Raw genomic sequence first — 27,076 nt, 5'->3', positions numbered from 1 at the left:
AGGCTCTTTCTATCAGTTATTCCTCCCTCATTGAGTTTCTCTTAGAATCCCTCCAAAAAAGGAACAACTTCCACCAACCTCACTCCAGCCCAACTTCAAACTCCAATTGTTAATCTGTCATTCACTACTCCACAAATACTCTTTTTACTTGTATACTAGTTAATGTTGGTTCTATCTTTGTTCAATGTTTGCTTTTTTCTCTATTTCTTTTCTTTGTATTTGGACATGTCACCTAGCTTGGCTGGTAAGTTCCAAAAAGGCAGGAAATGAATAAGTAGTTAATGTTTGTCTCTTTATTTCTGAATGGCATGAAGCTTATCAACACACACATAGCCCAGTAAAAATAAGGGCTTAACACATTCTTTCCAATGGTGGAGTGGTTGACTCATCACAAGATAGGTCAAACTAATGGGAAGATTTCACTATTGCCAGTCTTATGTAATACAAGGAAAAAACAAAAATCATTACACATATATTAAAGTACTTTTAAAAATTATCCAAGCAGATAATGGCCTAGCCATAAAGATCCTGGAAAAGGAAATGGCAGCACTTGGAGTTTTTACAATAAAAGTCAAGGACAGATCTGAGTTTCATCATTCCGCACTCTAGCCTTGGAACTTACCTGCTCAACAAGTCTCCACAAAAAAATAACATAAGTCCAAGAAGGAAAACGAAAAAGAGTTTGGGGTCAAATCCTGAAATAAACAGAGACTTCTGTTTAATAGGAGAAACAAACAGTTTAAGGCATTATAGTAGTCCCTCCTCATCTGCTGGGGGATATGTTCCAAGACCCCCAATGGAATCCTGAAACCATGGATGGTACTGAAGCATATATGTAATGTCCTATATTTTCTTATACAAAAACAGCTATGATAAAGTTTAATTTGTAAAATAGGCAAAGTAAGAGATTAACAACAACTAACAATTAGATTATAACAATATACTGTAATAAAAGTTATGTGAATGTGGCCATTCATTTTAGGGTTCCCTGCTTGAAGTCTTAGTAGAGGTCCAATGTTTTCTGGTGCAACACACAGCCATCAATTGGAACACGTTTTCTGCCCAGGTCTTCCACCCATAAATTTAATGCCTTTTTCATCTTAACTAAGCGCTTATCATGCACTGTGGCTGTAACTTTTGCAGTTTGACTTTTGACAGCAAAACTAGCATGGATTTCTTTTCCTTCTTCACAATTTCATGGATAGAAGATTCATTCTTACCGTTTATCTTAGCAACCTCAGCATACGACACTCTTTTTCTTTCCTTATTAAGTCAATAACTTTCACCTTTTCACTTGAAGAAAGCACTTCACAGCTTCTCTTTGGTATATCCAAATTACTAGCATCACTACTCTTGTGCTTTGGGGCCATTATTAAATAAACTAAGGGTTACTTGAACGCAACCATTGCAATATGGGGACAGTCAATCGTGACAATCAATCTGATAACCCAGATGGCGACTAAGCGGCCAACAGGAGGGTAGGGTATACAGCGTGGGTACACTGGACAAAGGGACAATTCATATCCAGATGGGATAGTACAAGATTTTATCCCGCTACCCAGAACAGCACACAATTTAGGTAACTGAAACCACAGAAAGTGAAACCATGGATAAGAGGGAGTTATTGGGTAGAATAAAAGGCAACGCTGGCATTATTAGTCAGCTAATAAAATAAATACAAAGAGTCCACCTAAATAGCATTATAAATTCCACACAAAGCTGGGACACCCTTCCAAAGAGAAAGGGTAATTAGGTCTCTGTCTAGCCTGTACTTTCCTGAAGATCTTATTTTTATTTTGGCTACCTACACCAAGGCTGAAAGAAACCAAGTGTTGCTTTGGATAGAGCCAGGCATAGTGGCATCAGCACTTCATGCAATTGCCCACAAGAGGTCTCCACCACTCTGGTTTTCAAGCCTTAAGTCACTCAGGCTGGGACTTAACAGATTTGCCTAGAACTTTGGATAAGGGCCTTCTGTTGTTCTCTAACTGGCTGTTCTTCTGGCCCAACACCACCATTTACTTCCCTTCGCTATACAACAACTGTGTTGGAAAAACCTACACTCAAACACAGTTCACTCAGGACCAGGGGGCCCAAGCAGAGGCCCCTTAGGGGCATACAAGACCCTCCCACACCTTCACATTCAAGAGCTGAGTTTAGGGGAGGTCCACAAACGGAATAGGATAAAAAAAGATCAGTAAATGTAAAAGAAATACAAAAACCAATCAACCAACCAAGCAAGAACAACAACAAAAAACACAACAGGCCAATCCAAAGAACTGTGAAACCCTGGGGCAATTAGAAGGCACAAACTATTTTGTAGCAAAACCCAAGAACCTTTCCACCTCTCACAACAATCCAGGACCCTGGGTGGTAACCAGGGAGAGACCAAAAGTCACAGAGAACTCAACAGGATAATGATCCACCTCCTCTGTGAAACTTTCCCAGACATTCAGAGAAGGGAGGACTTCTAGTTCCACTGAGTAAGCCTTAAATTGCAGTGATCTTCATATTTATCATTCCACAAATACTTTTTACTTATGAAGTACTAATATTCAGTTCTGAAGAAAGGCGGAACTGAAATCAATATATATATATTGATTTCAGAGAGGAAGGGAGAAGGGGAGAGAGAGAGAAACATCAATGATGAGACAGAATCCTTAATCGGCTGCCTCCTCACACCCCCTACTGGGGATCGAACCTGCAACCCGGGCATGTGCCCTTGACTGGAATCGAACCTGGGACTCTTTAGTCCACAGGCTCTATCCCAGTGATGACAAACCTATGTCACGAGTGTCAGAGATGACACGCGAACTCATTTTTTTGGTTGATTTTTCTTTATTAAATGGCATTTAAATATATTAAATATCAAAAATATAAATCTTTGTTTTACTATGGTTGCAAATATCAAAAAATTTCTATATGTGACACGGCACCAGAGTTAAGTTAGGGTTTTTCAAAATGCTGACAAGCTGAGCTCAAAAGGTTCGCCATCACTGCTCTATCCACTCAGCCAAACTGGCTAGGGATCTTCAGTTTTTATTATTTAACCGTTCATGTCTTCAAATGTAGACCTGTACATTGTGGGACATCTACCTTTGTCTAGAAGTGCCCAGAAGGCAGAAATACATCTTTTATACTCTGAGAAATACTAGGAATATCAGGTCAGAGCCATTGGAAGAATTAAGAATGTGCATCTTCACAATTCTAGGTAAGGAGGTACTTACAATGATCTAACGTGAAGTCTCAATTCTAGGCCTAAAGGGCTTTATGTGGGGTGGAGTTTCTCTAAACTGTTTGGAGGAGTAGTAAACTCAGGTTATAATCAGAACCAAAATGGAATTATCTTGGGCTGACTTCTCTTTCTCACTAATTATACCCTCCAAAGTTCAGTCCCTTCTCACTATAGAATTCATCATAAAAACATAGGTAAGACTTACTGCGGGTCACAGTGACACTGTACTTGGTGTCTTCCTCTATAATCTCAACTTTGAGGCAGGTTTTTGTGCTGTACAGTCCCACATTAACATAGGTGTCATTCAGTTTCTCTTTTAAAAAGGAGGAAAAAAAGTTCCAGATACTAAACTGCTCTAGCTCCTTCAGTTTCTCCTCATTCTCCACCTGGGTGACTCGTACCAGTTTGGAACTATTTACCCGAATCTGTAACACAAAATAGGAATGAATTTTTCACAAATAAAAATTTTAAATTAACACAAAACTTTAGAGTAAATATCTAAATCAGAAATGGCACTACTTTTCCACAAGGCTTATGAGAATATAGAGATGCAGTGGCTAAAACATAATTGGACAAATATCATTGCACATGGTATAGAGAGGCAGCTGTTAGAATGTCTTGTTGTTAACATGATCTGAATCTACTATTAGGCCTGAACATAGGGAGAAAAAAGACTTCCACAATACAGCTATTTATAAGAGATCATTCAAAGCCAGGGTCTAGAATATTAAGAAAATTGCCAAGCATAAACAGCCCCAAAAAGTTTTCCCATAATGACAGGCTGAGAAATTCAACCCTTTGTCACAAATCACTGATTATGGGTACATGTTGGTTATAATTTGCCCCAGATGGAATATGATTTTTATATCAGACAATAAAAAAAGAGAATTAAAAAAAGAAACCCACAAGCCCACCCTGATGTTTCTGATGTGAACAACAACTGCCCTTATTAGTAACTATGCTTATGAGAGTAGCACCATTTTCAAAAGGACTCATTTTGTTCAATCACTATTACAGCCAGACACTCTTGCCTTGCCAGGTGGTTTAATGGCGTTATGAAATAAATGAGACCAAAGTCATTCATTCTATCAAGGGGAAACTTCAGTTCAGGAGGCTTATGAAACATCCTGTGTAGAATAAAAATAAGAGCAGCAAGGCAAAAGAGTTTATTTACATCCTGACAAACACAAGGCAGTTTCCTGGCCAAAGAAGGCAGAAGGCCTTTAAAAAGAAAAGATGTGTCGGGTGTGTGTGTGTGTGTGTGTGTGTGTGTGTGTGTGTAAAAAGAAAAGGCAAGAGAAGAAAGAAGTTTCTTTGGGAAAAGGAGGAAGTTTACCTCAGGGTCAAGTATTATAAGCTACTTAAATGAGCAGAGAGAGGAACATAAATAGGAAAAAATGCTTATTGATGAAAACACAATTCAGGATAATCTCAGCTCTGCCAAGGTTGTTAATAATACTTTATAAAAACTTGTGTGTGTTCCTAGTTGGTTTGGCTCAGTGGATAGAGCCTCAACCTGTGGACTGAAGGGTCCTCAGTTGGATTCCAGTCAAGGGCACATGCCCGGATTGCGGGCTTGATCCTCAGAAGGGGGTGTGCAGGAGGCAGCTGATCAATGATTCTCTCTCATCATTGATGTTTCTATCTCTCCCCCTTTCCCTTCCTCTCTGAAATCAATAAAAATATATTTTAAAAAATTAAATAAAAATTGTGTGCTACAGATAAAGAGTGTCAAAGAACTCACTAATACAGACAAACATTCACAAAAGCTGCCCCTGCCAGGGGCCTCCAAATTATTACCTGTATCCGTGTCCATATATCATGCCACTTTGGGATAAGCACATTTTCATAACAGAATTGTTGCCTGGCAGTCATAGTATAAACTCGAGATTCCTGAAGCATGACCACATTAATTTCAACTTTATGCAAAGAAAGAAAATAAGAATTAAATGTTACAGAACAAGTTAATAACTATTAACTCATTTCATAAAGATTTAAACTGACCACTTTCTTAAAGTTGAGGTTAAAATGTCAATGACTGAGAAACAAGATAACTGAAATAAGAGAAGAAATAAGATAGTCTTATTTCTGTCTAATTTTATTTAGATATTACAAATAGTCATTAACCCAGAATAAGTAATAAGGAAAGCTACTATTTACTGTTAAGACAGTATGCAATCTCATTTAACCCTCCAGTCAAGGGCACGTGCCTGGGTTGCGGGCTCAACCCCCAGGAGGCAGCCAATCAATGATTCTTTCTCATCATGGATGTTTCTATCACTCTCTCCCTCTCTGAAACCAATAAAAATATATATATTTTAAAAATCAATGGGGGGGTGGGGATATCCTCGGATGAGGGTTAACAACAAAAAAAGATGAATTTGCCCAAAGTCAAATTAGCTTAATTGAGATTCACACCCAGGTCCTGTATCCGTTAAAAAGGCAAAGCCAAAGTAACCTCATCTCGTGTTTTTTTCTCTATCCCTTTCTCAGGTAGAATGAACAGAATTGGCAATGATTATCTATAATAATAAAAGCATAATATGCTAATTAGACTGGACAGCTGAATGACTTTCTGGAAGTCCTTCTGGACGAAGCCGCAGTGCTGGGGGCCAAGGCAGAGGCAGTTAGGTGAGATGAGGCAGGCAGGCAAGCAGTTAGGGTGATCAGGGAAGCAGGCAGAGTAGTTAGGGGTGATCAGGCAGGCAGGCAGGCAGAGTGGTTAGGGGTGATCAGGCAGGCAGGCGAGCAGTTAGGAGCAATGAGGCAGGCAGGCAGAGTGGTTAGGGGTGATCAGGCAGGCAGGCAGAGGCCAGTGGTTAGGAGCCAGAAGTCCCGGATTTCAAGAGGGGCATTTCCTAAGGAGCCCCAGATTGCGAGAAGGTGCAGGCTGGGCTGAAGGATCCCCTCTCCGTGCATGAATTTCATGCACTGGGCCTCTAGTACATATATATATATATATATATTAGAGGCCCGGTGCACGGATTCATGCACTGGTGGGGTTCCTCAGCCTGGCCTGCACCCTCTTGCAATCCCGGACCCCTCAGGGAATGTCGGACTGCCAGTTTGGCCTGGCCTGTGGGGATTAGGCCAAAACCAGCAGTTTGACATCCCTTGAGGGATGTAGTAGTGCATTAAGCGGCATGTTGGGCACTGCACCAATCCCGTTCATCCCAGCCCTACTGCACCAGGCGGCTCAGTAGCACTGCCATGGAGGCCAGAGGCAGGGCCAGCCATGAGCCCTGCGTCTGGCACCCGTCAGCTGAGCAGCGCTCCTGCTGTGGGAATGCACTGACCACCAGGGGGCAGCTCCTACGTTGAGCATCTGCCCCCTGGTGGTCAGTGCACGTCATAGCAACCGGTTACTTAGGGTTTTATATATATAATAGAGGCCCGATGCACAAAAATTTGTGCACTGGCGGGGGGAGGGTGACCCTCAGCCCCACTTGTGCCCTCTCACAGTCTGGGACCCCTCAGGAGATAATGACCTGCTGGCTTAGGCCCACTCCCGGGTGGCAGAGGGCAGGCCCAATCCCTAGGTGCAGCCCCTGGTCGGGCTCAGAGCAGGGCCGATTGGGGAGTTGGGGCGCCGCCCCGTCAAGCACAGAGCAGGGCGGATCGGGAGGTTGTGATGCCACCCCCAGTCATGCTCAGGGTAGGGCCGATTGGGGTGTTGGGGCGCCGCCCCATCACACTCAAGGCAGAGTCGATGGGGAGGTTGCGGCGCCACCCCCTGTCACACACAGAGCAGGGCCGATCAGGGGGTTGGGGAGCTCCCCCCTGTCATGCAAAGGGTAGGGCCGATAGGGGAGTTGGGGCACCGCCCCCTGTCACACACAGAGCAGGGCCCATCAGGGGGTTGGGGCGCCGCACCCTGTCACACACAGAGCTGCAGGGCGATAAGGGGGTTTGGGCGCTGCCCCCTGTCACGCTGATCCGGTGCCAGGAGGCCTCGCAGCTCCACTGATCCCGGTGCTGGGAGGCATATTACCCTTTTACTATATAGGATAGAGGCCTGGGGGCCGGCTGGTTTGCCCTGAAGGGTGTCCTGGATCAGGGTGGGGGTCCCCACTGGGGTGCCTGGCCAGCCTGGATGAGGGGATGATGGCTGTTTGCAGCTGGTCACACACCCTTCAGGGTGGGGGTCCCCACTGGGGTGCCTGGCCAATCTGGGTGAGTGGCTGAGGGCTGCTTTCAGGCTGGCGGTTGTTGACTGAAGCTCCCAACCGCTCCTTTTTTTCTTTTTTTTTTCTTTTTTATTCTGGGCCAGCTTTAGCTCTGGCTCTAGCTCTGAGGCTTCCGCTGCTGATTGCGTTCTATAATCGAAACAATGTATAACTCCAGCTCTGAGATCCCGGCTGGCTGAAAGCTGGTTTCTGGGGTTTTGTTTAGCTTCTATATTTGTTACAAAGTTTCTTAGAGTTGCAGCTCAGAGGCTGGCAAGTCAGGCGGAGAACGTTGGAGTCTGCAGTCACTGGAGCAAGCAAGCCTCATGTTCACTTCCAGCTGCCTGGCTGCCGGCCGCCATCTTGGCTGACAGTTAATTTGCATAAGGATATGCTGATTAGCCAATGGGAAGGGTAGCGGTCGTACGCTAATTACCATGTTTCTCTTTTATTAGTGTATATATATATATATATATATATATATATATATACACACACACACATATACTAGAAGCCCGGTGCACAAAAATTTGTGCACTCGGCGGGGGGGGATGTCCCCCAGCCCGGCCTGTGCCCTCTCGCAGTCTGGGACCCCTCGGGAGATAACGACCTGCTGGCTTAGGCCTGCTCCCGGGTGGCAGAGGGCAGGCCCAATCCCTAGGTGCAGCCCCTGGTCGGGCTCAGAGCAGGGCCGATTGGGGAGCTGGGGCGCCGCCCCCTCATGCACAGAGCAGGGCGGATCGGGAGGTTGCGATGCCACCCCGTCACGCTCAGGGTAGGGCCAACTGGGAGGTTGGGGCACCGCCCCCTGTCACACTCAAGGCAGGGTCGATGGGGAGGTTGCGGTGCCACCCCCTGTCACGCACAGAGCAGGGCCCATCAGGGGGTTGGGGCTCCGTACCCTGTCACGCACAGAGTAGGGCCGATCAGGGGGTTGAGGAGCTCCCCCCTGTCACTCACAGAGTAGGGCTGATAGGGGAGTTGGGGCACTGCCCCCTGTCACACACAGAGCAGGGCGGATCAAGGGGTTGGGGCGCTGCCCTGTCACACTCAGGGCAGGGCCAATGGGGAGGTTATGGCTCTACCCTGTCACACACAGAGCAGGGCCCGTGGGGGCGGGGGTTGGGGCGCCGCACCCTATCACACACAGAGCAGGGCCGATCAGGGGGTTGGTGCGCTGCACCCTGTCACACACAGAGCCGCAGAGCAATCAGGGGACTGGGGAGCTCCCCCCTATCAGGCACAGAGCAGGGCTGATCAGGGGGTTGGGGCGCCTTCCCCTGTCATGAACAGAACAGGGCAGATAGGGAGGTTGTAGCCCCGCCCCCTGTCACACACAGAGCTGCAGGGTGATCAGGGGGTTTGGGCGCTGCCCCCTGTAACGCTGATCCCGGTGCCGGGAGCCTCGCTGCTCCGCTGATCCTGGTGCTGGGAGGCATATTACCCTTTTACTATATAGGATAGAGGCCTGGTGCACGGGTGGGGTCCGGTTGGTTTGCCCTGAAGAGTGTCCTGGATCAGGGTGGGGGTTCCCACTTGGGTGCCTGGCCAGGCTGGCTGAGGGGCTGAGGGCTGTTTTCCCGCTGGCAGGTGACTAAAAGCTCCCAACCGCTCCTTGTTTTCTCTTTTTTTTTTTTTTATTCTGGGCCAGCTTTAGCTCTGAGGCCTCGCTGCTGAAAACATCGATACAATGTTGCGGTCTGGGGCTGACTGAAAGCCCATTTCTGGGGTTTTGTTTAGCTTCTTATTTGCAACATAGTAATAGTTGCTTAGAGTTGCAGCTCAGAGGCCGGCAAGTGAGGCGGGGAACGTTGGAGTCTGCAGTCACTGAAGCAAGGAAGCCTCCCTGTTCGCTTCAGTGCATGGCTGCCGGCCGCCATTTTGGCTGACAGTTAATTTGCATAAGGATCCGCTGATTAGCCAATGGGAAGGGTAGCGGTCGTACGCTAATTACCATGTTTCTCTTTTATTAGTGTAGATATACATATACATACACACACACACACACACACACACACACACACAATTACTTTAAGCAATACAAAAAAGATTGCAAAGTTGCTTTCTTCCTGCTATTTGTTTCAAGTTTTAAGAACAGCCAATGAATATATGCACTGCCTTCGGTTTTACCAAAACAGAACATTCTGCCCCTCAGGAGTTCTATATTCAATCTCAGTTAATTTAAAGTTTAAAGTGACCACTCTTCATTGGTTGAGCATCGACCCATGAATCAGGAGGTCATGGTTCGATTCCTGGTCAGGGTACATGCCCAGGTTGAGGGTTTAATCCCCAGTAGAGGGCATGCAGGAGGCAGCTGATTGAAGTTTCTCTCTCAGCATTGATGTTTCTCTCTCTCTCCCCCTCTCCCTTCCTCTCTCTGAAGTCAGTAAAAACATATTTAAAAAAATAAAAGTGAGCCCTAGCTGGTTTGGCTCAGTGGACAGAGCATCAGCCTGCGAACTGAAGGGTCCCAGGTTCGATTCCAGTCAAGGGCACATGCCTGGGTTGCGAGCTCAATCCCCAGTGGAGGGCATGCAGGAGGCAGCTGATCAATGATTCTCTCTCATCATTGATGTTTCTATCTCTCTCTCCCTCTCCCTTCCTCTCTGAAATCAATAAAAGTATATTAAAAAATAAAACTGACCACTCTCGCCCAGCCCTGGTGTGGTTCAGTGGATTGAGCATTGTCCCTTGCACCAAGAGGTCACCAGTTCAACTCTGGCCAGGGCACATGCCAGGGTTGCCTGTTTGATACCACAGTGGAAAGTGTGAGAGAGGATGTATCCAATCTATGTTTCTCTCTCTTCTCTCTCTCTCCATCCCTCTCTCTCTAAAAAAATCAATTAAAAAACTATTTTTTTCAAGGGCGGGGGAAAAGGGGAGACATGTGTGGTAACCTTTGTAATACTTTAAGCAATAAAAATAAAAAAATAAAAAGACAAAAAAAAAAACAAAAACAAAAAAAATTATTTTTAAAAAAAGTGACCACTCTTTCGTGTCTTCCCACTCAAATTGTGCAAGCTACCTTCTTTACCACAAAACATTTAAGTAACTTCTCCCTTGAGTTCTATATTGTACTTAACAATTTATTAAGTGCTACTTTAAGTAGAAATGCAGTTATCTCTCTGGGTCTTAATATAAAGGTGGGTAGATTTAAATAAACTAAAAACAAACACACACAAAAGCCATAAAAAACACAAAATCCTCAACCAAACATTAGGAAGCCAAAGTTACACACAAAAAAGGCAATGATGCCCACCAATCCAAAATTGTTTTAGGGTAAAAGCTAAGACTAATTTTGAAGTTAAATTCAGTCTTAAGCCTAAATGTAAGAGCAAAAACTGTAAAACGCTTAATAGAAAGAAAACACAGGTGTAAATTTTCGGGACCTTGGATTAGGCAATGGTTTCTTATATATGACACTAAAGCATAGCAAAAAATGAAAATAAAAAATAAATCAGACTTCATAAAAATTAAAAGCCTGCGTTGTTTTGAAAGTACAACCCACAAAATGGGAGAAAATATTTACAAACTATATATCTGATAAGGGTCTAACATCTAGAATACATAACAAAAGACTAAACTCAACAACAAAAAGAGAAATAACCCATTTTTTTAAATGGGCAAAGGACTTGAATAGACATTTCTCCAAACAAAATATACAATGGTGAGGATGTGGAGAAAAGGGAACCCTCATGCACTATTGGTGGGAATGCAGATTGGTGCAGACACTATGGAAAACAGTATGGAGTTTCTTCAAGAAATTAAAAATGGCCCTAACCAGTTTGGCTCAGTGGATAGAGCGTCGGCCTGTGGCATGAAGGATCCCAGGTTCGAGTCCGGTCAAGGTCATGTACCTTGGTTGCAAGCACATCCCAGTAGGAAGTGTGCAGGAGGCAGCTAATCTATGTTTCTCTTTCATTGATGTTTATAACTCTCTATCCCTCTCCCTTTGTCTCCGTGAAAAAATCAATAAAATATATATTTTTTTAAAAAGAAATTAAAAATGGACCTGCCTTATGACTCAGCGATTCCACTTCTGGATATTTATTTTAAAAAACCACACACACACAAAACACTAATTCAAAAGAATATATGTACCTCTATGTTCATTGTAGCGTTATTTACAATAGCCAAGATATGGAAGCAACCCAAGTACCCATCAATAAATGAGGGATAAAAAAAGTATAGTACACATATACAATGGAATATTACTTGGCCATAAAAAAGAGTGAAATCTTATCATTTGCAACAGCATACACAAACCTACAGGTTATTATGCTCAGTGAAATAAGTCAGTCAGAGAAAGACAAATACCATATGATTTCACTTATATGGAATCTAAAGAACAAAATAAACAAACAAAACTGAAAAGACTCATAGACACAGAATGCAACCTGGTGGTTGCCAGAGGGAAGGAAGTTTGGGGGTTGAGTGATAGAGGTGAAGGCATTAAGAAGTATAAATTGGTAGTTACAAAATATTAAGGGGGTTGTAAGTAGAGCATAAGAAGTATAGCCAAGCCGAAACCGGTTTGGCTCAGTGGATAGAGCGTCGGCCTGCGGACTGAAAGGTCCCAGGTTCGATTCCGGTCAAGGGCATGTACCTGGGTTGCGGGCACATCCCCAGTGGGAGATGTGCAGGAGGCAGCTGATCGATGTTTCTCTCTCATCGATGTTTCTGACTCTCTATCTCTCCCTTCCTCTCTGTAAAAAATCAATAAAATATATTTAAAAAACAAAAAAAAAACAAGAAGTATAGCCAATAATATTGCAATAACTATGTCTGGTGCCAGCTGGGGTACTGGGAATATTGAGAAAACTATGTAAATATATGATTGTCTAATCCCTAAGCTGTATAACTGAACCATACAAAATAAAATTGAGGGGAAAAAAGAAGATATACAAATGGCCAATAAAGCACATAAAAACAGGCTCAACATCACTAGTCATTAGGAAAGTGCAACTCAAACCACAATAAAATACCACTTCACACTAACTAGGATGGCTATAATCAAAATGAGGACATTAACAAGTGTTAGGGAGGATGTGGAGAAACTGGCACCCTCAGACATTGCTACCGGGGAAGTAAAATGATGCAGCCTCTTTAGAAAACAGTTTAGCAGTTCCTCAAAAAGTTAAACATAGTTATTATATGACCCAGTAATTCCACCTCTATGTATACACCCAAGAGAAATGAAACATAATGTTTATACAAAAAGTTGTACACAAATATACTTAGCAGCAATATCCATAATAACCAAAAAGTGGAAACCCAAATGTCCACCTATTGATCAATGGATAAACAAACTTGGTATATGCATACAACAGGATATTATCTATACTAATAAAAGGGTAATATGCTAATTAGACCAGATTGACCGGACATCTTCCGGACGTCTGACTTCCTTCCAGACAAAGCCACAGCGAGGGGGCGGAGGGGGGGTGAGGCAGAGGCAGTTAGGGACAATCAGGCTGGCAGGGGAGCAAGCAGTTAGGGGCGCGATCAGGCAGGGAGGCAGGTGAGCGGTTAGGAGCCAGAGGTTCCGGATTGCGAGAGGGTGCAGGCCGGGCTGAGGGACCACACAAATTTCGTGCACTGGGCCTCTAGTTCAGCCATAAGAAGAAGTACTGATACACACTAGAATATGGATGAATCCTGAAAACATTATAATTAGTGGAAGAATCCAGACTAAAAAAAAGGCCACATATTGAATTATTCCACTTATTCGAAATGTCCAGAATAGGCAAATCCACAGAAACAGGAAGTAGATTCGTATTTGCCAGGGGCTGGGAAGAGAGGAATGGAAAGTGAATGCTATGGTGTGTAAAGGGTCTCATTTGCAATGGGTGAAAATATTCTGAAATTAGTGGTGATGGTTGCACAACTTTGTGTATATACTAAAAACCACTGAAAAGGGTGGGCTTTATGGTATATGAATCATATCTCAAGTTAAAAAAAAAAATCAGTCTTGATATTATAGGGGAGAAAAAGTCTTCCTTAACTCTCTTAGGGTCCTTGGCTGGGCCTGCAAATTAAACTGACAAAGGCAGAAAAGCATACAAATTAATGTTTACGTGACACAAAAGCCTTCATAAGGAAAGGAGGACCTAAAGAAACCTGAAACCGATATACTTTTTATGCTGGGGTTGATGAAGAGTGGATAATCTGAAGGAACAGGACAGGTTACGGAATATGAGGTAAATGTGGTAAACTAGGAGAGACTGAGCAAGGCCTGTTTGTTAGGATTCTTAGTGTCCATTTGTCTTCAGAGACAAGCATGCTCCTTTCCTCCAGGTATAGGGAGGGCACCTCTCACATGAGTTTTGTTTTTTTTTAACCCTCACCTAAGGATATGCTTTTACTGATTTGAGAGAGAGAGGAAGGGAGGAGAGAGAAAAAAACATCAATGTGAGAGAGAAAGAGCCATCAATTGCCTCCTGTAAGTACCAGGACCAGGGATCAAGCCCACAAACTAGGTATGTGCCCTGACCAGGAATCAAATCCACAACCTTTCAGGTTGTATAGGACGATGTTCCAACCAACTGAGCCACCCGGCCGGGGCTCACAGAAGGATTTTATGGCCTGTTTCAGGGAAGAAGGGCTAAGTAAGAGAGGTTCCAGTGACCTTCCTGCTTCTGCTGTTTTCTCAAACTCCCTCAGCTTAAAATATTCAATGTGCCAAGGTACTATATTTTAGAGTAACATGTCCTGAACCCCATCCATCAATTTCTTACTAGGATTTAATCCAATATTAACTTGGATTTCCTCCAATCCTATCTTTCATAAAATGAAACCTTTTCAAAGTCCTGTTGACATTTGTCTAATAAATATACTAAAAGAATACACTCATAAATATGCTAAAAGAATAAACTAATCAATAGTTTATTTTCTTCTGGAGATTGTAAAAGAGTAAGGTTATATGATGTTTAAAACTACTGTATTTACAAATTTAAAAAAAATAAGTTTCACACTTAATAACCCTTTCTTTCCCACAGCACCAGGTAATATAATGTATCACTAACATAGGTCATTTGGAACACTGAATGCCAAGAAAAGGTAACAATGTTTTAAAACTAACTCTAAAATTTTCCAATGTCATTTTCCTAAAGAAATAAAACTTGTGCCCAGCTAGTGTGGCTCAGTGGTTGAGCATCAACCTATAAACCAGGAGGTCACAGCTGGATTCCAGGTCGATTCCCAGTCAGGGGCACCTGCCCGGGATTGAGGCTCGATCCCCAGTGGGGAGCATGCACAAGGTGGCCGATCAATGATTCTCTCTCATCACTGATGTTTCTGTCTCTCCCTCTCCTTTCCTCTCTCTGAAATCAATTAAAAAAAACATAATTTTTAAAAAAACAAATAAAACTTTTATAAAAAGCAACATGCTTTTTTTACTTTTAAAAATAAGTTTTTATTGATTTTAGAGAGGGGGAGGGAAAGACATAAACATCAAAGATGAGAGAGAATCACTGATGAGAAGCCCCCTGCACGCCCCCCACTGGGGATCGAGCCCGAAACCTATACAAGTTGTCAAAATGTTCATGTTAAAGCCTGTGCTTCTAATGGCAAAAGGACATGCACTTTCTTTCCCTCCCTAAAGTGAGTTAGCCAGCATGTTAAAAAGCAGAATGAGCCCTAGCCGGTTTGGCTCGGTGGATAGAGTGTCAGCCTGTGGACTGAAGGGTCCCAGGTTCGATTCCGGTCAAGGGCATGTGCCTTGGTTGCGGGCACATCCCCAGTAGGGGGTGTGCAGGAGGCAGCTGATCAACGTTTCTCTCTCATCGATGTTTCTAACTCTCTATCCCTCTCCCTTCCTCTCTGTAAAAAATCAATAAAATATATTTAAAAAAATAAAAATGCTAATCTTTAAAAAAAAAAAAGGCAAAATGAATTAAATATTCAGGAAAATGCTTTCTGAGCCCAAAGATCGACTTCTCAGAAAAATGCCTTCTTGGAATTTAGTGAATCACAACTTACTCATTTTATTTACCTACTAGAGGCCCAGTGCACAAATTCGTGCACAGGTAGGGTCCAGCTGGCCCACCCCAATCCAGGCCATCAGGATGGGGCCAGCCGGGGAGAGGGCTGCAGGCCTTTGGCCGGCCGGCCCTGCCCCCCCACCCCCACACCGGTCAAACTCCTCGTCAAGGGGACAATTTGCATATTAGCCTTTTATTATATAGGAGGATAAAGCAGCTATTCAAAGGTTAATAACTTCATATTTAATTATGATCATTACAAACTTACTTTTCAATCAACAACACTGATCAATTAATATCTATAGGTAGTAGATAATGAAAATTATTCATAGTATGTGTAAGGACAAAAACAGACCCTAAAAAATTATGAAAATAACCTCTTCTAATTCTTAAATAGCCCCTATTCATTTCTGTAAGGAGGTAATCCAGTTCATACTTAAAAGCCTCCTTAAAAACTAGCACCTTAAGCATTGGCCAGTTTGACTCAGCAGTTAGAGTGTCCACCAGCCATGGGCAGTACCTTGGTTGCAAAGTTGTCCCCAGCCCCTTTCGGGGCACATGTGGGAGGCAACCAATCAATGTGTCTCTCTCACATCAATGTTTCTCTTTCCCTCTCTCTCTCCTCTCTCCCTTCCCCTCTCTCTAAAAACAAAAATCAATAGAAAAAATATCCTCGGGTGAGGATTAAAAAAAATAACTAGCACCTTAAGTCAGTGAGTTTAGCAAAAGATTATTCAATGGGATGCTTGGGACAACTGACTGGTTATTTGGAAAAGAAAATCTATCTAGAGCCTCACCTCACACCAAATACTAGCATTAATTATAGATTAAAAAGTAAAATAAAAAAAATCAAATTGTACCACACAAAAAAATAGTGTCAATTCAATCTGGAGGGCACTTTAAGCATGAATGGAAATAAACCTAAATAATAAAATCAAGTGACCACATAAAAAGAAATAAATCTTCTATTTAAAAAAGGGGCAGCCTGGCTGGAGTGGCTCAGTTGGTTTGAGTGTCGTCCTGTGCACTGAATGGTTACTGATTCCCAGTCAGAGCACATACCTGGGTTGTGGGTTCAATCCCCAGTCAGGGCAACAGCAGAAGGCGAGCAATCAGTTTCTCTCTTTCTCTCTTCCCCTCACCGCCCCCCCCCCCCCCACCCCAGCCAGTTCCTCTAAGCATGTCCACAGGTGAGAATTTTAACCAATTGTACGCCATAAGCTTCTGTAGGCGCAAGCAATGGAACTTCCTCACATGCCACCAGAGTCTATTAAAAAAAAAATGTTTCATGCCAAAACCGGTTTGGCTTGGTGGATAGAGTGTCGGCCTGCGGACTGAAAGGTCCCAGGTTCGATTCCGGTCAAGGGCATGTACCTGGGTTGCGGGCACATCCCCAGTAGGAGATGTGCAAGAGGCAGCTGATCGATGTTTCTCTCTCATCGATGTTTCTAACTCTCTATCTCTCTCCCTTCCTCTCTGTAAAAAATCAATAAAATATATTTAAAAAAAAAAAAATGTTTCAGGCCTGACTGGTTTGGCTCAGTGGATAGAGCATCAGCCTGTGGACTGGAGAGTCCCAGGTTCGAGTCCAGTCAAGGGCATGTACCTTGGTTGCGGGCACATCCCCAGTAGGGAGTGTGCAGGAGGCAGCTGATTGATGTTTCTCTCTCATTGATGTTTCTGACTCTCTATCCTTCTCCCTTCCTCTCTGTAAAAAAATCAATAAAATGTATTTTTTTAAAAATGTGTTCCCTAAGTGGCAGCCCCATCAACTTTAAAATCATTTTTCAGGAGAATTTTCAGCTGAAATAATTCAAGAACATCCGAATTCTGAGTAATATATTTATTTTTATAATATTCATTGCAAGTTGATTTTTTAAATTAAATTCAAAATATCGTGGTGTGTGGGGATGGTTTCCATTTTGGACGCATGGCAGTTAACTGGTTAAAAAAAAGAAAAGGAAAGGGGGAGGCAATAAATAAACAGATTATAAATACATTTATATCCCTTTATATATAAAAAACTTCATACAAATAAGATTTTAAAAGTCCACAAAAATCCCAAAAAATAAAAATCACAACAAATAGGCCAAAAACAAAGGACAGAAACACACTCCAAAAGATTCGAAAGTTGAAACAGAAAATTAAATAGCTAATAACAGTTGAAATATGCTCACAAATAATGCAATAAATGCTAAGTACATTAAGATGACATTTTCGATCTATCAAATTAGCGAAGGTGTTACAGTCTCCAGTGCTGTCAAGGATCACAAGTAAATATCGCTGATAGTGGTACACACTGGCACATCTTTTCAGTAAAGTACTTTAGCAAGATGTTTCAAGGATCTTAAATATATTTTAGCTATTGATCTAGTACATTCATTTCTGAGAATCTATCCTAAAAAATATCCAAATGCAATAAAAGTTATACACAAAGATATACACAAAGTGTTATCTAAAATTAAGAGCAAGAAACACCGCTAATATTCAAACAACAGTAGAAACACCACAAATATGCAACCAAATGTTGAATTCATAAACATTAAATAAGTGATCTATCTATAGAAGTAAAAATACCATTTATGAAGAATTTTAAATTCTAGGTTTTCTGATTTAGAGCAGAAAAGGAAAATTTTCAACTCAGTCCAATGCCAATTAACCAGTAGTACGTATCAAATTTGCCTGAGGAATTAAATTTCCACAAGAAACGTATTCATGCTGAATGGCGCTTGTATCTATGTTTTTGAAATGGGAATGTAACGGCTTCAGGTCCCTTCCATAGGGCCTGCAGGGGCCAGGATCTTAAGAGGGCAGGAGACATTAGATCAGCGGTTCTCAACCTGTGGGTCGAGACCCCTTTGGGGGTCGAACGACCCTTTCACAGGGGTCGCCTAATTAATAAATATTTCACAATATATAATTACACATTGTTTTTGTGATTAATCACTATGCTTTAATTATGTTCAATTTGTAACAGTGAAAATACATCCTGCATATCAGATATTTACATTACGATTCTAACAGTAGCAAAATTACACTTATGAAGTAGCAACGAAAATAATTTTATGGTTGGGGGTCACCACAACATGAGGAACTGTATTAAAGGGTCGCGGCATTAGGAAGGCTGAGAGCCACTGCCTTAGATAGAGATGACTGCGTGTCAGCCACCCATGCCCGAGTCCTGGCACATCACACACGCAGGAGGTGTTGCTAATGTGCTGAATGAATGAGATGCTCCCTTGCCAGCGGCAGCTCTGCCAACCCCGAATGGTTCTCGAGTTTCCCTCCTTTTAACCAAAAAACTCGAGGAGGCCCGTGCAGCGGACCCAGCCCCGGGAACCGCTTCTCGCCCAGTTCGGGCCTCCCTTCCTGTCTCCACCAAAAGGCGCCAAGCTCCTCCCCACTGAGGGCACCGCCACCACGCCGCCCCCCAGGCCCTGACTCAGTACCCGCGCCCATTCTCCGACGACCAAGCTTCTTTCTCCCCATAAGCCCGCGCCACTCAGCAGAGTGACCGGCCTCGCCCGGGACCGCTCCCCACTTTTCGGAATGTAACTCCCTCGGAACCAGCCCCCTTGACAGTTGCTGCCCCGGGCAGTACCTGAGCCACAGACCAAGCATCCGGACAGAACCAGGAGCAGCCGCACTGCCCCGCCGCCCCGGGGCCCTCCGCCCCAGGGCCGGGCATCCACTGCAGGAGAGACCGCCACTTTCATGCCTCCCGCCATAGTCGCCTCCCGCCACCGCCTCCTCACGTGTCCCTCCCCAGCAACTAATCCCGAACAGGCAGGGCCAGCAGCCTATCCCCTACAAGACCCGCCCCATAACAACCAATTGGATGGGAGGAGCTTCGAGCTCGTAGTCCCCAGCGGACCTTATAATCCCGCCTCTTGGAAACTGATGCGAGAGGGCGGGAGCAGCAGCTTTCAGCCTATTAGAATTCGTCTTTAGCAATGGCGACAGGAAGATTCCACCCCTTAACAACATGCTTCCGTCTCCAGTTTATTTACAACTGGTGCGATTGATGGTAAGCGTAGCCAATAGAAAATCAGAATGGGCGAGGCCTCCTTGACCGAACTTGATATTTCCATGGAAACTGTCTCAAGTTCCTTCTGTTTTCTTTGTTTTTTATCACGATCTTTTTGTTAAGGGTAACTTATAATTGAGAGATCTTTATCAGTGGGGCCTGACGGGGCAAGTTTTAAAAGATGATTGTGTTTTCTAAGGCCCTAAATTATTTAAAACAGAAGTCACACACAAAAATGTGTGGTCAGTGTGTCATAGCAATAAATATTAGCATTTTAAAATGTAGTCATAGGATAATTTTTTGAAGTGAAATAAATGTGTGGATTAAGAGAAAGCTTTTTATTCCTCACATCTTGTGAGACAAATATTATCTCCATTTAAGAAGCAGCCAAGGCAGCCCTGGTACGGGTAGTAGCTCAGTTGGTTAGAGCATCCTCCTGATATGCCAAGGTTGCAGGCATGCTCCCCACTCAGGACACATATAAGAATCAACCAATGGATGCATAACTAAGTGGAACAGCAAATCGATATTCTCTCTCTCCCTCCCTGCCTCCTCTCTCTCTCAAATCAATAAAAAAATTTTAAAAAGAAAAAGAAGCCAAGGCTAAGAGAGGCAGAAGAACCTGCCTAAGATTGCATAGTTAGTTGGGCTGGACTGTGTTTCCAACCCACGTCTGTCTTAACACTACAAAGCCTGAGTTCTTTCTATGCATCAAGCTGCTTCCCATTAAATGATTTCACACAGTGTGGGCTTAGCAGAGTGTACATAACAGGTGTTCAGTAAATGTTAGTAGAAATTGAAGCATCTTATTTTAAATATATTTTTATTGATTGTTAGACAGAAAGGAAGGGAGAGGGAGAGAGAGAGAAACATCAATATGAGAGCAGAACATCGATCATCAATTGTTGGCTGCCTCCTGCACACCCTTATCCGGTTTGAGCCCCAAACCTGGCATATGCCCTGACCAGAAATCAAGCAAGCAACCTTTCAGAGCGTGGAATGATGACCAACCAACTGAACCACATTGGCCAGGGCAAAGCATCTTTTTTTTAAAGAGGAGCTGATAGTGGTGGTGGTGAGTAGGAACACTAGAGATGATAAAACCTAATGAATTGGAGAGAAACTCAGGGAAAGAAGTAACTGCTGGGGATTGTTCAAGCTTTCAGAAACGAGGAATTTTTAAAAAGTCAATATGGGACTGAGCCATGGGCAAGAGAAGAAATTTTACCCTCATAAAGAAAGTCTAGGCCACCCCTGAGACAATGGTCACCCTATGTCTCATACACACAGTCCCTTGGCTGACCTAGAGAGGTCAGTATCAACAGTAATAAATCACATTGATATTAGTATCCTTGATAGCATGTGATAAAAATGGCATTTTTATCTCTGTGGTCTCCCCCCTCAAACCTATAAAACTCATATAATCATGAGAAAAACATTAAACAAATTCCAATAGAGAGGCATCCTATAAATACTCCTCAAAACTGTCTAGTCATCAAAAACTAGGAAAGTCTGAACAGCCAAGAGGAACCTGAGACATGAGAACCAAATCTAATATGGTATCATGTATGGAATCCTGGGACAGAAAAGAAAATTACATAGAAACTAAGGAAATCTGAATAAACTACAGATTTTTAATGACAATATATCAATACTGATTCCTTAATAGTGGAAAATGTACCGATACTAATATAATAATAGTGAAAACTGGATATGGGGTACATGGGAACTCCCTGGACTATGTTCTCAGTTTGTGTGTGTGAACCTAAAACTTTAAAAATAATTTGTGTACACACACACACACACACACACACACATTTCATTTCCTACCAGGCCCCAAATTCTCATTATTCAGAGCTCACACTTTAGTTTTGACTAAAGGCCAGAGAACCGGGGGACTAATTCCAGATCACTGACCACTGACTGCTAAAATTTAACAATGAGATGTACAGTGGTGTGACTGGTTATCCATAAATACTTCACACCTTACCATCCAAATGAATTGTGTCTGTCACTTCGCAGTAATCACTCAAGATGTTTTTGGCATTGTTTTAATAATGAGGACACTGCTCAAAACTTTGAGAATCATTTTCAGAGTGTATAGCATACATTGCAATGAATATTCATTACCTGCAGGTGGATCTGATTTATGCAAATAACCAAAAGAACTCAAGCCAAGACTGATGAGTAAATGGGTTGGGAAATCTGAATAGCAAATGTGTTTCAGAATTTTTTTGAACTTTAGAAAGGTAACATGGTGCATACACAATGTAGTGCAACAATCCCAATGGGGTCTGGGATAGTACCCTGTAATTGAACAAATGTGTATGTCTGCAATGAGATATATGAATAGTCACACTGGGATAAACCTGTGTGATAAGCAAAAACTATAAATTATCTCGTGTAAGTTTAGATCAGGTCTGCCACAAAATAAGTTCAGATCAAATTAGGGCTTGTCATCAAATGAGTTATGAAAAACTTGGTTTTCATAATTTTTTTTCATTTAGGAAAAGGATTGCAAATGGTGAGTATTTGATGAAGAAAATTCCCAAAGTTTTGGGAAGAAGCACTCTATTCTATTTACTCCATCACCCAAGCTAGAAGCTCAAGAGTCACCCTAACCCTTCTCCTCTTTCCCCAACGCCTTAGCCACTCAATCAACAGGTCTTATTAATTTAAATCTTTTGAAATCTGTTCTGTCCTCTCTATCTCATGCCAATGATTTAGTCCAGCACCTTTCGATTTCTCCCATTTAATTTCCTGCAAGCTGGCCTCTCTGATGTTTTTGCAGCCATAAAACCCTTCCTCCACACCACTCCTAAATGCAGATCTGACCTTGTCACTCCCATATGACAAGATCTTTATGGTTCCACAGTATCTTTTGTGATAAAGTCCAGGGTCCTTAATACGATCCAAAACATAGAGCTAAAGAACCAACTACGGCGGTGCTATTCAAAGTTTCTTACGAATCTGCAAAGAAAAAAATTTCAGAAATTAAATGTAAGCATTTAGGAACTTTTACAGCAATTCAAGAGAAATTTTATATTTATTGAGGCTAATAAAAATGGGGATTTTATTTTACTTTTTGTGTATTTTATAGAAGTAGTGGATAACAGATTGGAATTTTTTTTAATTGGCCCTTTACTATAGTTCGAGAAGCCCTAGTCTATAATTTTTGTTGTTCTTAATCCTCACCAGAGGATATTTTTTCCATTGATTTTTAGAGAGGGAGGGAAGGGAGAGTGAGAGAGAGACAGAAACATCAATGTCAGAGAGACACATCAATTGGTTGACTCCACGCACCCAGACCAGGTGGAGAAGGAACTTGAAATCCAGGTAGCCTTGACCAGGAATTGAACCCACAGATCCTTGGGGGTGGTTCGTGGGCCCATGCTCTACCACTGAGCCAGGGCCCTAGTCTATAATCCTAATGGAATGGCCTTGTACACCTCCCTGGGCTCCTTTTTGACCACCACCATCCCCATCCAGCAACAGTGAACAATTTTTAGTTTCTCAAACGTATCATTCTATTTCATACGTCCATGTAAGTGTACATTCTGCTCTCTCTGACTTGATCATTTCTTTCTCCTGGAAATCTCCTATTCAGAAATCAAAATCCTAGGCTGCATCACCGCCTCCTTTGGATTTGTCCCTCACAACCCCAGGCAGAATAGGCCACTTGCCCCCTATCCTTCTGTCACTGTTTATACCCCTATTATAGCACTACGTTGTAATTACTTGTTTAAATGTCTATCTCCCCTACTAGTCTGTGAGCTCTTTAAAGGCAGTCAGTCTCTGGAGGAGTGATGCATCTCTTGTAAGATGACTAAATTGAAGGACAACAGTCCTAAGACCAGCGGTTCTCAACCTGTGGGTCGCGACCCCTTTGGTGGTCGAACGACCCTTTCACAGGGGTCGCCTGAGACCATCCTGCATATCAGATATTTACATTACGATTCATAACAGGAGCAAAATTACAGTTATGAAGTAGCAACGAAAATAATTTTATGGTTGGGGGTCACCACAACATGAGGAACTGTATTAAGGGTTGTGGCATTAGGAAGGTTGAGAACCACTGTTTTAGAAGAACAAGGAGCCAAAGCTGTGAGATTCACTGGAAACTTAAAGAAGGAAGGGGACGCGCGCGAAAAACAAGTATCTCCACTTAAAATAGTTTTGCCCAGGGTCAGCTCCTTTTGAAGAAAAATCTGTGTCTATTGCCCTTTACAAAGTTGCTCAGGCCTGGGAAGAGCATCATCAACTCACTCATTTCACAGGGCCCACCAGATATCAGACTTACCCAGGTGGTGTCCTGCGCTGAGGGTGAAACAAGCAACTATAATTTAATTGTGTACACAGAGCCATAAGGCCACTGAGAGATGGGAGGAATTAATTCTGCCTAGAGTGGGTACAAGAAGGAAAGGGTCCAGGAGGTGACATTTGAACCAGACCTTGCTGAGTGAGCTTGCTTTTGCCTGGTGAACACTGGGGGCAGGGGGAAAGTGAACAGTGCAATCCACTAGATGAAAATCTGTACGTGCCTAGGAATGACAGTCCTTCTGGTTCAAAATTTCCTCCTCTTTTACACACTCTCTTCACAATCTTTCCTTTTCTTGGGGAACACTGGGACTGAGGATACTGTTTTCCTTCCTGGAAGAGTCCAGTGTTGACATTAGCCAATTATTTATTTATTTATTTATTTTAAATATATTTTATTGACTTTTCACAGAGAGGAAGGGAGAGGGATAGAGAGTTAGAAACACTGATGAGAGAGAAACATTGATCAGCTACCTTCTGCACACCCCCTTACTGGGGATGTGCCCACAACCAAGGTACATGCCCTTGACTGGAATCGAACCTGGGACCCTTCAGTCCACAGGCCAATGCTCTATCCACTGAGCCAAACCAGTTAGGGCTAGCCAATTATTTATTAATAAATTATTTATAGACATTAAGTCAATTGATTAAATGGGATCCGAAGCTCTGCGTGCCTCTAAGAACTCTGAGGCAGGGGTGGGGCGAGCAGGGGAGTCAGGTAGGGAAGTGGTCCTGAGCCACCCTGGGGAAATGGGGCCCAGAAGAGAAAAAGAAATGAAGATCTTGTGTTTGCCCTACCTTTTTGTCATCTCCCCACTCCCTGCCCCTTATCTTTGTTTTTCTTGTTTCTCGTAGTCTCTAAGCCTTTCTGTCTCTCCTTTTCCTAAAGACTGGAAATTCCTTGTTCTCAACGGAAGGGAGTAGGAGGAGTGTTGGGGGTGGTAGGCGTGGGAGGGAAGCGCAGAACAGACTTCTCAGCAGCTCTGGCTGCCTGGCCTCTGGCGGAGTTTGACAAGTCAATGATTTTTTTTTAAACGTACATATTTTTAAATCCACACCTAGGGGCTCAGAGAGAGAGAGAGAGAGAGAAAGAGAGAGAGATACACAAGTAGATGTAAAGAAACACATAAATACACAACCTCAGGTACAGAGACACAAACTGGCAAAAGCATCTTAAATTTGCTTAGGATTTCACAATTGACAAAGTTTTTATATACGTCTTCTCATTTGATCCTCAAGACAACCCTGAGGAACAAAGATGCGTGGCTCAAGAGTGTCGCTCTCACACACTCAGACAGACCCTGCAAAGTCCCTAAGGCAGGGGCAGTCCTGCTCCGCGGGGTTTTTCTCTCCTCCTTCCTCCGCGGCCGCGTTCCCGCCCCAGGACCGGAGAGCGGAACCGGCCCTCCTCTCCTTTCCTGGGCCGGGACCCAGGCGCCCAGCGCCCCGTTGGTCACTGCCCCTTGCTTCACGCCCTACTCCGCCCTCTTCCCGGGTCCTGCGTCTCCCTCCGGATCCGGGGGCTCAGCGCCACCCCAACAGGGCAGGTGGGAGGGGGGCGCCTCCAGCAGAGGCTGCGTGGGCGGAGGATGTGCGTCACGGGGAGCGTGGGCAGAGGGAGGGAGGAGGCACGTGGAACCCGCGGCCAGTGGCTGGCAGCCCAGGCTCCAAAATAACCGAAGAGGAGTGGGGGAGGGGGCACCCACACACCAGAGGGGTTGGGGTGGGGTGTGCCCCTCCAGTCGCGGGATAGGGGATGGGGGACGGGACTCAGCTCGGCCCCGTCACCCCCCACCCACTGTGTCTGGGGCTTCCTGGGATGGGGAAAAGAATCTTAGCTACTGAAACGCTCCCCATCCCACCGATGCACCCTCCTCCCTTGTCCCCAGCGGAGACAAAGGTTCCCCGGCCAGGCCCGAAAGTAGAACCAGCCTGCTGCCCTCGCCGCCCACGCCCCGCCGGGCCACTCAGAAGTGCGGAATGGTGGGGCGGGGCTGAGGTTTCGGACTTGGGGGAACTTTGCCTCTGGCTAGTCCATTTGCATCCCGCTTCCCCCCCTCCCTTCTGCTCCCCTCCCTTTATTTCCTCGGGCCTAGAGCCGCAGGGCCAGGCGCTCAGAGTCCCCGCCTGTCCATCTGCCCCCCCCTCCCCAGCCGTGGGCGGGAGTGTAATGGGAACCAGATGGGACCAGGAGAAATAAAGTGGGGGAGGGGTGGTGGGCTGTGAAGGGGGGTTCGGCTCCTCGTCGGGAGCCGCGTGGTGCTCTCCTGGCCTCCTGTCCATCTTCCACTAGCCTCGCGGAGAAAGTCCCCTGACAGCCATCCCCGTATCCCAGAAGTGGTGTCCTCCATATCCCGGCTCTGCCACACAGAACTCCCCAGGAGCAGGTTCCCGTCCTTAGCAAACAGGGTGCGACGAGTGGGGAAAGGCGGGGTACCCCTCCCACCCCTGCCTGACCTGCGCGCAGACAAAACCCAACGCGTCTAACGAACGCGTCTAAGTGGTAGCTGCTGCCATAACCCGCCCATTCCTGTTCCCCAAACTTCAGCGCGGACTGGAGGCTGGGATGGTGGGGGCCTGAGTTTCCCTGCGGCCGCTTCAAAGGACTCCTCTGGGGGTCGGAGGAGAGCGCTGGGGTGCCCACGGGGTTCCTGCAGACCCCGCGCTCCCAGCCCAGCCACCAGCGCGCCCCTCTGCGCGGGCCAGAGACGCACCCAGGAGGGCGCGCTGAGAAGCCGCCAACTTTGCCGGCTCACTCCTCACACCCGCACGTCCACCGCCACGAGGCCCGCGTGGGCAACGGGCTGCGCGGAGCTGCTCAGGCGCACGGGGCGCCGCTCAGTGTCTTCGTGGACCTGTGCGTGGCCGTGAAACTCCGCTCCCCGCGCGGAGGGGCAGGGGTGGCGGGGAAGGAGGAATGTCGCCGGCTGGGCGCTCACGTGGGTGCGTGGGCGCGGAGAGGGCTGGCGGTGCATCCGGCGTGGGCGGCCTGGAGCGACCTCGCCCCGCCCTCTGGGTCCCCAAGCCCGCCTTCCCCGGCCTGGCCTCGGTCACCCCAGTCCCCACTTTGGCGCCCAGGCTTTGAGTCTACGCCCCCGCCTCCAGCTCCACACCCCGTCCCGTCCCCTCCCCCCAAGTCTCCGCCTCTCTCCGTCTCTCCACCGCGGGCCCGAAGCCCGGGCGCCCGCCCCCCGCCCCCGGCCTCCGCCCCCGGCTCTACCCACGCCCTCCGCCCGCCCGGCAGCCAGCGCCGCGCCGGGCCTCGCTCCCCGTGCGTCCTGCGGGGGCGGAGGCGCGGAGAGGCGGCGAGCGCAGCCGGGGAGGGGGGTGGGGGGCAGAGGCACAGACA

At 45.0% G+C, this 27,076-nt stretch overlaps 1 protein-coding gene across 1 annotated transcript in view; it reads right to left on the bottom strand.

Annotated features, from left to right (window-relative positions):
- Nucleotides 1–19,117, bottom strand: part of NEMP1 (nuclear envelope integral membrane protein 1) — a 29,728-nt gene extending 10,611 nt beyond the window's left edge. Inside the window, exons 1-4 of the mRNA XM_070409942.1 lie at nucleotides 18,985–19,117; nucleotides 5,036–5,154; nucleotides 3,441–3,660; nucleotides 623–695 (exon numbers count right to left, since the gene is read on the bottom strand). Coding sequence (XP_070266043.1) covers nucleotides 623–695; nucleotides 3,441–3,660; nucleotides 5,036–5,154; nucleotides 18,985–19,111 — 539 coding nt within the window. The 5' untranslated portion in view covers nucleotides 19,112–19,117. The remainder of the gene's footprint in view (nucleotides 1–622; nucleotides 696–3,440; nucleotides 3,661–5,035; nucleotides 5,155–18,984) is intronic.
- Between the last annotated feature and the right edge of the window lie 7,959 nt (nucleotides 19,118–27,076).

Source organism: Myotis yumanensis, unplaced genomic scaffold (assembly GCF_028538775.1).
Source record: "Myotis yumanensis isolate MYYU_CA2020_CCGP unplaced genomic scaffold, mMyoYum1.0.hap1 SCAF_3, whole genome shotgun sequence".
Classification (NCBI taxonomy): domain Eukaryota; kingdom Metazoa; phylum Chordata; class Mammalia; order Chiroptera; family Vespertilionidae; genus Myotis; species Myotis yumanensis.
Note: the sequence above shows the minus strand (reverse complement) of the source record. Positions and strands in the feature narration are given on the sequence as shown.